The sequence below is a fragment of the Uloborus diversus genome, chromosome 9, assembly GCF_026930045.1.
Source record: "Uloborus diversus isolate 005 chromosome 9, Udiv.v.3.1, whole genome shotgun sequence".
Classification (NCBI taxonomy): domain Eukaryota; kingdom Metazoa; phylum Arthropoda; class Arachnida; order Araneae; family Uloboridae; genus Uloborus; species Uloborus diversus.
In genome coordinates this window covers 80,983,434-80,996,389 of record NC_072739.1, presented here as the reverse complement: position 1 = coordinate 80,996,389, position 12,956 = coordinate 80,983,434, and the positions used below count along the sequence as shown (strand labels likewise).

Below are 12,956 nucleotides of genomic sequence, written 5' to 3'. Positions count from 1 at the left end.
ACATGAATGAAATTTTTTTATAAAGAAATCTTTACTCTTCTTCATTTCAGAACAGCCAGGTCAGTGAAGTAGCTATGGGAGGGGGCGATCCCCCCCCCCCGGGCGGCACTTTTTAGGGGGTGGAAATTTAGCACTGTTTATTTGAAGAAAAAAATATATAAAAGAAAAAAATACTTTTACATTCTCCCCATCCGAAATTTGCAATAGTGGCGTGACCTTTTTATATCTTTCATGTGTGGCTTCATTATGAAAGGGTCACATGATCATTTGCTATAAAGCCATATGAAATTATCTAATCGCATTTAGAGATTTTACGAGTTGAGTTTTGCGGAAAACATTTTTATGAGTTTTCAACCCTGCATTTGCTGATACGGAACTTCTGTTTTTACTTCATATTTTGATATTCCCTAACTCTTATGCAACTAAAAATTAATTAAACCAATTTGAGCAATATAATTTTATTCTTTTAGTAAGGTAAGGGAATTCCATTGCCAGTCTTGGTCATGTTTCTCATTTCAATTTTCACTTAAATTTAATTAAATTTAGGTATTTCAATCAAATTAAGTATGGTGTGAAAATACTTTTTATAATAAGTTTTTCAATTGATAGTTGAACAAATGTTTCATAAAATATAGTATAGTGCTCATATATATATTTTTAAAATAGGTATATTTAGTAATAATGAGATGATAGAACTACCAGTGGCTAAATACATTTTTTTATTTCTAACTCCCTCTACATTAACGAAGCTTTTTCTTTTCTTTTAGGAAACAAAATGAAGACTTTTTCCTGGATGGAAATTGAAGACAATTTCCATTTTAATGATTTATTATGTGCCTTATTGATCAATCAAGGATTGCTTATTATTTTCTTTATCGCAAGTGCCATTTCGCTATTTTTTCAAAAGCAGACTATTTTTATTCTGAGTGAAAAAATATATTCAAGAGTATAAAATTTAAAAAAAAAAGTTTCCTGTGTGTTTGGCAATAAATATTATTATCATACTTTTTTTATATGTGTTTTTCGACTATTTATTTCGGCGGATTGAATATTCTTTGTAATTGTCCTAATTTCTGTGCATGTTTGTACATTGTTACCTTTAAAACCCTTAGATAAGGTAATAACGCGAATGATTTAAAATATATATATATCATTTCTAACTTGACACTTACTTGATACAAAATACATTTAGTTGAATAAACCAAGAACATGTTTTTCTTTCCTTTTTCCCTTTGAAAACATGAAGTGGATACAATAATTCATTGCAAAAACTGAAATTTGTTAGTGTTAATTTTAAAAATATTTTGCTAATGATTTTAAATCCAAATACAAATCCACACAAATTTAATCTGTCCATAAATAATTCTTCAAAAGGTTCTCCAAACATGGTCAAATTAGAAAAGCTTTGGTAAAGTACTATACAAACACAAGACACATACATTTTGGTGCAGAATTTTATGTTTATTTTATATGTTGAAAACAAATACGTCTTTAGTTTTTTCCCTTTGGTCTTGTTTGAAACTTATGATGCTTGCATTTACCTTTTTAAATAAAGGTAAAATTTAAAAAAAAAAAGCTTCTATAAGCTTTGCTAAATGGGTTAGTTAATTGACAAAACATAATCTACATTATTTTTTTCATAAATTTAAAAAAATAATAATGACGGTCATGTTTGGATTCAGATTTTTTACATAAGAATCAGGAAAAAATATGCCAGAAGCATTTTAAAGTTTTTTTTTCAGTATTAATTATTTCAATTACTCTTTATATGTATTAAAGATGAAAGGAGTGAAGGAAAGTGGTGCTATGTTTCGAAAAAAGAAAAAAGCTAAAGAAGAAGAGCTAAAAAAGAACGAAGGAGCACTGTTGAAATTTATTAATAGGAAGGAAACTACAAGTGTTACTGAAACAGTAGTTTTAGAAGAATCCGATGCTCAATAATCTTCTGGAAAATCTGCAATTAATCCTCCTTCAAGTACTGAAGATGTACAGCAAATGAAGAATCCGAGGGAAGGCCATATTCCAGAAACTCTTGAAATGAGGAAGAATGTGCTGAAAACACTGATTTAAAAGGTGTTGCGTCTATGGCCTAGTAAAATTGATGACAACCAAAGAAATTCTTTTGGTTTACCAAGAATCATTTGCCGTTCAGCATTTAGACTCTAATTTAGGTGAAGTTACCTGCCCAGGTGAATCTGTCAAAGGTCAAATGAGAAAACTTACTTCTGATTGGTTTTTCCTATCTTTACCTAATGGTGAAAAAATGTTGCAATCGTCGATGGTGTACTCACCACATAAAGAAAGGCTTTATTGCTTTTGTTGCTACCATTTTGCCACGGAAAGACACTCTCGTTTTGACTCACTAAATGGATTTAATTTATAGTGAAACAAAATCCTGAAATATCTGAACCTGAATCCAGTTCGGAGCACAGTCGAAATTTTATCAAATGGAAAGAGTTAGAAATTAGAGTTGGCCTACAGGGTTGGCCGGGTTGAACCCAATGTTTTTTTTTTTTTTTTGAAAAAACCCATTATTTAGCCCAATTTTGGGGGTTTTTTTTTAAATTTTCCGAGAAGTTTTTGAAAAAATTAATTTAAATACTTTCACAATTTAAACTTCTTTTTTATTTGTTCTTCACCACAGACAATGGACATAAAAAATGAATTTTGAACTTCTATTATAGTATTTCTTAACTCTTAACAGCATTTAAGAAATACTTCAAAGATTTTAAATAAATATATTTAACTTTTTTCTTTAACTGGTCTCAATAAATAACTCAAATTATCTTGACTAAGTCCTGTCACGTCTGATTTTCTCAATATCTGTAGATTGTACAGAGGAACTACTCTAGCTAAAAGGCTTTCATGTAAATTATTTTCCGCAAACCAACAAGTCACAAATCTCGAATAAAAATGGTATATTTTTTAGGAATTAACAGGTTTCAAACGGTCGGACAGAAAACAGAATAGGATGTACAGTATTTTCATTTTCTTATGAAAAAGTTTAATATGTCTTACTCTGTACAGAGAAATAGAAAAACAGCAACATAAAATTCAAAGAAATGTCTTGATTAAGTTGGAGTTCAGTAAAAAGGGATTTAAACTACTTGAGGTTCTACAGTAGTTTTGCATAGCAAAATGAAATACAATAAAGTAAAATGCAAAAAAAAAAAAAAGTAGTAATTACAAACGTACAATAGATTTTATCACTCAAAAAGTAACTTTGCCTTAACTGTTGATAATCATGGAAACTAAAAAATCTGAAACTTCACCATTCTTGGGTTTTGTCGTCTTTTTTACTTTTCTTCAGAAAATGCTGAATTTTCCAGCTTTTTTTTAACCCTAAGACAATTTTTGTGCTTTGTCCATATACTTACGTTACAATATGCTACAAGTACCTCACATTTTACCTAAAAAAAGACAAAAAAACCACATTTCTTTTAAAAAACCCAGCTTTAGTTGGGATTTTTTAGGTTTTATTTAAAAAAAACCCAAAAAACCCTGGGTCCATGGGCTTTTTTTTTTTTTTAAATGGGTTTTTGCCAACCCTGGTTGACCATGAAGCTACTATACATAAAATGAAGCAAAAAGAGATTGAAGATGAAGCAGAAAAATGGCAGAAAATCCTCAAGATTGCGCGACATTATCAGATTCTTGGCAAAGCAAAATTTGGCTTTAAGAGGCCACAGAGAAGAAATTCACGAGCTTGAAATTGAATCGACGGAAAACAAAGGAAACTTTTTAGAGTTAGTTGATTTATTGGCTAAGTATGATCCAGTGCTTCAAGAGCACGTACTGAGAATCAAAATGGGGGGAACATTTGCTATGTCGTACATGTATCCCATAATTTAAAATGAGTTCATTGAAATTATGGGAGACAAAGTAAGGGATACTATATTTATAAACTTTTCTTTGTAATCCAAGGATATTTATTTCATTGATTTTAAAATATTGTAAATTTGTGTTCACAGATGAAAGTATTGCTCAACATAAAAAAACACAGCTTTTTTTTCACTTTCCCTTCACTGCCAAATAAAAGGATTTATAATTCAGTAAATTAAATGAGCCAAGTACTATTGCGTGATTTTTGACAGCAGTCCAGACATCTATATAAATAAAACAAAGAATATATGTGTATGTTCCCTATACAAATAGACAGTTTACGTTCGATCTCGACCAAATTTGGCAGGGAGGTACTTGGGCACTCGAGAAGGAACGTAGGGGGTTTTTTTAAACACCAAAAAAGAACCGAACCTTTTGAACTTTAATTTTAAGACCCAAAAATGGCATTAAAGGTCTCTTTCTACCCGAAATAATTATCCGATTTCTTTGATACAGGTCCCCATTTAAAAGCTCGCAAAAAAACACCCATAGAGTTCCTTCATTTCCTTTGAATTTCAAAAAAAAAAAGGCTGTAAAATTACCGGGAAAAAATTAAAAAGCACTACTAAGCTTAATGGAACAGAAATTTTAAATCCAAAAATTAATTTTTGCGCAATCTCATTTTAAATTAGCATTCAGAAGGTTGCCAGTTTTTTTCTCAGTTGTGACTAAATAAAATTTTGTCTTTGTTTTGAGGTAAAAATTTCCCTTCTTGATTATTATTTGGCGATTTACCTTCTTTCATTTTTTTTTAAAGATTTTAGTTGTACTTATGAAGGGATGCGCTCAATTTTTTTGGGAACTTTTGATTTGCCATTTTCTTTCTTTGAGAATTATTATTTTGACGGGAATTTTTGTAGTATTTTTTTTGCTCTAATTGAAGCCTGATTGTTGAACATTTATTTATTTAAACCCTACCAATCACCACTGTACCAACCCCAGTGAGGGTTTAACCAGATGTGGTGACTGGGGGAGAACAGAATAGTTTACGAGCGACACTCGCTGGAACAATTTTGATATTTACTGAAACCAATATAAAATCATAAACAATAAAAGGAACAAAGTATACAAGTGAAGAAGCAAAATAAGACTGGGGTGGCTGGTAAATACAATGTAAACGGCAATTTTGAAAATTTTTAGGCTGGATATTTAAAGTCATCTGCTTGAGTTATGAGTAGTGACATTATTTTATGGATATTCTTGCGTGTAACTGGATGAGATAGAATATGTGTAATATTTTTGGAAAAAGAATAGTTGGAATTGTAATTGCAATGGAAAGAGCTGGTTAGAGGACAGTTGAATATGCAATGTTCTGGAGTTCCAGGTTGACGCCATATAATGGTGAGCTAATTAACTTAAATCTGTGTAGATACGATGGAAATGGTCCATGTGCACTGAGAAATTGTACTTCTATTGGATGTTAACAGTGTTGTTTTAGTTTTACTTTTGACAGGAAATCATGGACTTTCCGACCAGTTTCTGCAGTGTCCCAGATTTCCTGCCAATTTTGAAGAAGTTCAGACCAGAGGAGATACTTGAGGAAAGATTTTGGCAGAGGAATTTTATATACGAATGGATGTGTAATAGTCATTGCTGCGGTTTTAGCTAAAAAGTCGGCTCGTTCATTGCCGTAGTATCCCATATGAGCTCTAATCCATTTTAGTTTTATATTTGGGAGGTTTCTGCAAAGAGCTTGAATGTCTCTGATTAACTTTGAGGTATGCATTAGGTTCATTATCACTTTGAGAGAAGACATACTGTCTGAGAATATTGAAATGCTGGAGAAAATTTTTTGATGCAATATATATTGTAAAGTGTGAAAGATGAAGAAAAGTTCCACTTGAAAAACTGAATTATTTACTGTTAGTTAGGCTGACCAATCGTAGACAATCAGATTATTGGAGACGTGAGTAAATGCTGACGCTGTTCCATCATATATTTTTGTCCGTGAAAATTCTTGTATGTAGTGTTGAAATATTAGTTTCTTTTAGATTAACATATGAAATTGCACACTGTAATTTTAGATGTTCTGTCCATTTTTGGCTGGTTTCTTCAAAGCTATTAGATGAGAAGGTATTTGATGATATTTGAATTGTGGTTTTCCTGATAAATACATTTCCCAAAGCTAATTTTCGATGAACTGTAAGAGCAATTGGTGGAGTACCCGCAAGAACATGCAAAGTGGTATGAGCTGATGTGTTATATGCTCCTAAGACAACAAGGAGGAAATGACGTTAAATAGTTCCTAATTTCATCAGATCCTTTCCTCTGCATCAAAAATTGACCCCACACTGCGACTCCATCAAGAATTGAAGGTTCTATTACTGTTTGATATAGTAATCTGTGTAGTTGGATACTTGCTACAAAAGATTTTCCAGAGATGCATTGTAGATTACTCAGAAGAATTGATTTTTTATGGATTTTTTCCAAATGTGCTGTACAGCTAGCTTTTTATCCAGCCTGACTCCAAGATAATCAATTTCTTTGTACTTTTTAATGAAACTGTCGCCAAGTTTTGACGGGCTGTCAAACATAATTTCTAGGTTTAGAAAGAAATAGGGCTTTTGTTTTCTCCGGACAAGCTTGTAACTGGTTTTATTGGAGTCAAACATGCAGTCTTCTAAGTGCTTAGTTGGCTGAGGACTCGAGTTCATTCCTAGTTGAGGCTGAGACTACAAAGATGATGTCATCTGCAAATGCTTGTATATGGACGTTTACAGGCCTTGAAATGTCAAGAAGTGGTGCTAAAACAAGGTTCCAAAGTTCTGGGCCACTACAAGAACCTTGCGGACATCCTTTGGATGGGTTTGCGTTCACCAAAGTGGATCCTGAAAAAATTGTAATAGTTCTTCCTAATGAAAAAACTTTTGTATAATTCAAAAAACCTTCTTTCGCACTTTGAATGAAGAAGTTGCTGCAATATGGATTTCCATGTTTTATTGTCAAAGGCTCCAATTACACGGATTGAAATCAACAGGGTAAGCCTGTCATTATTTATGCGGTTGTAAATTTTATCAAAAATATTTTGTAAAGCATGCTCAGTAGAGCGTCCAGACATGAATCCAAATTGATGAGGATTATTGAGACCAGAGCTATGAAGATAGTATTGTAATCTGTTAAGAACAAGCTTTTCTAGAATTTTTGATGAAACAGGAAGTAATGTGATTGGCCTGTATGACATAAATAAATTACGTGGTTTGCCATGCTTGTGAAACAGAAGAAGCTTTAGGAAAGTATTGAAACTGAAGGTAGGCATTAAAGAAATTCAGCAATAGATGTGGAAAAAGAGTGAACATAACTCCAAATATAGCAATCAACGCCGTCATTACCTGGGGCTTTATTTTTGGGGTGTTGTTTCATAGCAAAATCTACTTCCTGCGATATGATCGCTGGTGACTCAGTCAGGTAAAGTCACTGAACGGTCATTGACTCTTATATTATCTGATGCCGGAGGGAAGAAATGATTTAAGACAGACTTCAAAAACATTTCTTCAGAGTCATTAATCTCATTTTTTATTGCAGAATTGATGGTAGTACAACTGTCTTGAAAGCTATTTTGTACGGTTTTGCATAAACAGTTGTCATGTTAGTACAAAACTTTTTCCAGGTGTCCTTGCAAATTTTTCGAATAGTTTTCTTATAAAGGGAAAGTTGTTTGTTATATATGATATGGGATGATTGTTGAACATGCGGCACTTGCAAAGGTAACTTGATCTGATTTAGGAATTATAATTGAATGACGGATCAGAAGAAAAAAAATCAAAGTTTGAAGAAGGGTCTCAAGACGCTGTGTCACCATAGGAGTCAGAACTGGCAAAAGAAATGTTTACTTCATTGGACCAAATAACAAAAAAAGTAACATTGAGGTTTGAACAAATACGTGTTCTTGCTGAAAAATATTAATTTCTAGCGCCAGCAAACAATTTAAACGAGAGTTATGACTGTAATCTCAATGGTCAGAATGATATTGATGAACAGCAATTTCTTACTGAAAAAAAAAATACTCCAAAATTTTATGATTGCAACTGAAAATCAAACGAAAACTTGGGACGAAAACAAAGGTCCTTTAGAGCTGTTACAATTCATATGCAAGTACAGACTAGAAAACTCCGTCCCAAGATTTTTTTTAACAATTGCAATCAGTGTAGTTAGTTGCGAAGTGAGCTTTTCTAAACTGAAATTGATAAAAAATTATCTTTGGTCTAGAATGAGTGATTTGTAACTCAGGAAAACCTATCTATTCTGCCATTTATTACCATCTGTGCATTTATTAACAAATAGATTGGATTTTTAAAACTTAATAAAGGATTTTGCAACTAAAAAAGCAAAAAAAAAAAAAAATCATTTTAAATTTGTCTTTGCATTACGAATACACGTTATTTATTTGTGTACTCAGTCATCAGTTATCCATTAAATATTTTTTAACACTTTCCTTGTTCCCTCACATTTATCTTTCCCTCACATTTATCTTTCATTTAATCAGTATAATGCCTAAAAATATTATAGCTTTATACAAATTCCCAATTTTTAATTAAAATATCGATTTTCAGTTAAGGTCCAATCAAAACTCCAATTACCTCAAGTTCTTTTACATTATTTAAAGCTATGAATGGTTAATAGATCTTGAGATTTTATATAATAAAGAAGATAAAAGCATCACATTGAAAAAAAATTGCGGTTTACGAAAAATTGGCTTCAATTAATCCAACAGAGCCATTATGTTATTTCCAGAACTTTTATTTAAAAATCTAGTTACTTTCCTGCTTATGATGGTCTTTTGAGATGAAAATCGTAAGTGAACCACAATCCAATCCATAAGTGGCTGATGCACAAAAAAAGCGAGGGGTCAAAGGAGATGTTCTGGAAGGGAAGGGGATGGAGTCTCGACAGAAGGCTTTTTTATGAATTGAAGTTTAACATTATATTAAAGGAGCTTCATATAACCAACACTTATTAAGTCAGTTATTCATTCTTTAAACACATGACTTAATCAATTTTGTAAATTTTTGACCAATTGTTAATTTTTAACTGAGAAAAATAGAGGAACAAAGCCCCTAAACTTTTTAAAGTGAGGGCTGTCGCCCCCCTCCCCCCATGAGTCTTCTATGATTCAATCCTTTAACTTGATGAAAAACTGACCCAGTAGTACGATTTTTTAGCTGTTTGGCGCTGTGATTACATGTGGTAACGAGTCTATGTATGTCTAACTGAAGGGCGCCAAATTGAGGGATCGCCCTGGGTGGCAGATGCCGTAGCTACGCCACTGACCTAGGCAGGCAAAAATTCAGTAATTTATGACACTGAAGAGATACCAGGGGAGATTTTCTAAAAAATGCTAAGTTAAAACTACATTCATGACAGTAACAGTACCTTAACAGGAGTTAGATGTTGGAATTGTCGATGAGGATGAGGAATGACCTTGAATTTTTTCCAATTTTCGCAAGAATAAACTCTGAGCTCACTGTGCTGGTCTGTTGTTAAAAGTGAACAACCATTTGATGGACTGAAATAGGCTGCAAAATGGATGAAGAAATATTATCTTAATTACAAAAATAAAATTAAAACATTTTGTACACACATTGTTTCCATAACACTGCATAAGGTTCCTCTACTCTGGATTTAAATTTTGAAAATAATTAATAGCCAAAATACACAAGGTTTAAGGTTGCTAACATAAATGCAAGTTTGCAGGATCATAAAAAAAAAAAAAAAAAAAAAAAAATTGAATTTTGACATCTTGAATTCAAATTATGTTTTTCGCAATCACAAGTGTGTGTGTGTGTGTGGGGGGGGGATATGTGTGTTTGTCTCTGTGTGCAGGCATGAAAGTGTGAATAGTTTTGTGTGTGTGTGTGTAGGTTTTTGTGTGTGTATATGTGTAAGTGTCTGTATGTATGTGTGTTTGTGTGTGTGTGTGTAGTTATGTATGTATGCGCGTGTGTGTAGGACATGGATGCAACCTGGAGACGGTTTTCGCTGTAGGAGCAGCAGCGTGGGGAGCCCGCCTGTCCACGGTGATGGTGCAGAGGGTGGCGCTGGGAAAAATCAGCTAACATCAAAAACAGTCAAATGAAAGCAATAAGCAATCGTGATTGCTCAAAAAATATGTCAAAGAAAATTTTAAAAGCAACTTTTTTTAATTTAATATTTAAAATTTAACTGGATTATCTAGAGTAGGGATGGAGCAATAGCAAACTACAAGATCTTCTAATCTGGAAAACAAACCTGTTTTGCCGTGTTAATTCATAATCCAAGATGAAAATTGAATGAAAAAACCCACCTTCACACATTTTCATAGAAATTTGCAGTGAATAAATATCCAAAGAAAACTAAATTGAAACATTTTTCTGTTTAATATTTATTTTATTTTAAAAAGTCAGGGAGTGAAAGTGCACCTCCTTTGCAAACCCTTGCTGGCATTCATGTACATCAGAAATACAGACAACATTTTTTGTGATGTTTTCCGCAGTTTTTAAAAATATTTTGTAGTTTGTCCTTTGTAATACATTATTCACTCTACTTTGAATTAAGCGTAGTTTGGATCAACAGGACTAATGTGTTTATTTATTTGTAATCCCCAATGTAACAAAGGGGGTTATATGTTTGATGTGTCTGTGTATTTGTATGTCTGTCTATGACACCATAGCTCCTAAATGGATGAACTGATTTTAATTATTCCTTTTTTGCTTGAAAGTACCTGATCAAGAATGCTCTTAGCTTGGTTTCATCTTTTTAAGACTTTTAATCTATTAAAGATATTAACTCTAAAATTAAGGATTTTTTCCTTGTGCTTTGGCGTTGAAAACATAGTTGCACATTTAACATATTAGTATCCACTGAAACAACAAAATTTTATATGTTTGATGGCATTTACTTGGAACTTCCAAATTATACAGGTAGCAAATTTTAACCTTTTTTAGAAGATTTAAAATATAATCTAAGTCTTTTATTCAAGCCATTTATAACAATCTCATTGCAGGTCAACAAAGAAAGAAAGCTTAATGATTTAAAATTTTTTATCTGTTGCCAGTTTCTATTTGTTAGCAAATAAAATATTGCAATTTATTTTAGCATATAAGAAAGACTTTTCAAAGGATTTTCAAGTTTCCCTCTTGATTCTGCTTTTGTGACTAGCAAATTTCACTAGGTGTGATTTTTTTTTTTCCAGCATTTCCTATATCATCTAGTAAAAATGTATATATTTAAATTTTATGTGTTCTGACCCGCTAAGTTCACCTCAATATGAGGTCAGCAATCAGGGACAGGGTTTTAATTTAATCTTAGTTCCTGTTATTATAAATACAGATTTGTACAACAGTAAATACAAACCTGAATTTACACCTTTTAGATGAGGAAAAATTTCAGTAGGGTGATACCTTCCTTTTGAGTCCGGATCACCCATCATCCTTAAATCCCAGAGTTTTACAGAATGATCTATAGATGCAGTCACAAACACATTTGGATCCCTGGGATGAAATTCCACATGAGAAATTTTATCACAATGCAATTTTTTGCTTTTGGGCCAAACCTGAAAATATTTAATTCAATTTTGTTTAATTTTGGTTTTATCAATCATTTTTTTTATCTCAGCATCAAATAAAATAAAAATGCTTGGGATAATTTAAATTGTTGAAAAAGCTGAAATTTCAAATAGATATTCAGTTGGAAAGCAATAGTTAGAACAAAAAAAAAAAAAAAAAATAATAATAATAATAATAAGAAATAAAAAAATAAGAAGAGTTATGGTAATTTAAGAAGATCAAGGATAAATAATGTACACTGCATGGTACACAAATGTTATACATAGTATACAGAAGAACATGAACGATATTTAGCAAAACTTAAAGGAGAGAATAAGTTTGACTACGAATAACGGAAACAACAATGAAAAATACGCTTTCCTTCCTTCAGATTTGAAACCACCATGGACCTAAATTCACCAGGAGAAAAGTTAGAAGCATTTTTTTAAAAAGTAAAAATCGGTTTTAAAATGGATATTTACTGTCTGCACGAGATCAGTTTCATTTAGTGAATAAACCATAGACAAGAATGACGACAATGGAATGACAAAAATTAAAGCTAACTTATGTATTGCTATAACTATATACAACAAAAATCAGTGTCACTTGAAACAAGGTAGAAAAACTCCATACAAACAATAGTCAATAACACATTAAGTGAATATTACAAAATTAAATTAATTATCAGAAACAGGGTAATGACAGTCATTAAAAATATTGAGCAAGATTCAACTTCAGATCACCCAACTATACTTGACTTAGTTTTTGCAAAAAGAAAAAAAAATAAGATTATTTCTATAATGAGGCCACAATTCAGACTAAATTATGGATTAATACAATAATTACCAGATGTGACGATGTGAGAAATATTAATTCTATTCTTTGACAGGGGAATGACAACAAAATCAAAGAGCAATTTTTGTTATTTTTTTCAAAATAGTGCAACCTTGAAAAGTTTTATTTTTCCATTTTACAACATTGCATAATAGTTGTTAATATGTTAAACAACAATGAGCAACCTGCATGCATTTTTTTTTATTTTTATAAATGAAAATTCAGGTCATTTCATGACGATAGACACCAATTTCAGCTCAATCGGGTTGCTAGTTATTTTTTAATTATTTTTTTTAATCTCCCGCTTAGCCCTGCCCCCTTAGTTTCCCCATCTCCCCTGATGACATCAAGATCCATTCCCACTCCCCGCTCCCATCTCCTTCTGGTACTGGACGCACGTGCATGTATAGAAGATCGCTAGGATTCTCAAGATGGCTCCAAGCACAAAATGTTGAACTGCAAGTCCTATATTGTATCGCATAGCAAATGGTCAACATCTACCACAGCAAATAAAATATTTTTAGTACACCAAAAAGAGAAGATGAGACTGTTGAATGCCATCAGCACGATGAAAAAAAAAAAAGTGAGGGAGAGAAAACTAAACTGTGTTTTTCACTCTTCTGTTGCAAAAATTATTTTATAGTACCGAACATAAATGTGCATTAACTATACAAAATTGTTTTGCTTTTTATAAAAGCTATCCCTGATCACACCTCTTTC

General features: G+C 32.1%; 1 protein-coding gene across 1 annotated transcript in view; it reads right to left on the bottom strand.

Moving 5' to 3' along the window:
• Positions 1 to 12,956, bottom strand: part of LOC129230345 (DNA damage-binding protein 2-like) — a gene marked incomplete at its 5' end in the record, with an annotated part of 46,197 nt that overhangs the window by 15,594 nt on the left and 17,647 nt on the right. Inside the window, 2 exons of the mRNA XM_054864742.1 lie at positions 9,253 to 9,395; positions 11,212 to 11,410. Of these exons, the coding sequence (XP_054720717.1) occupies positions 9,253 to 9,395; positions 11,212 to 11,410 (342 nt within the window). The remainder of the gene's footprint in view (positions 1 to 9,252; positions 9,396 to 11,211; positions 11,411 to 12,956) is intronic.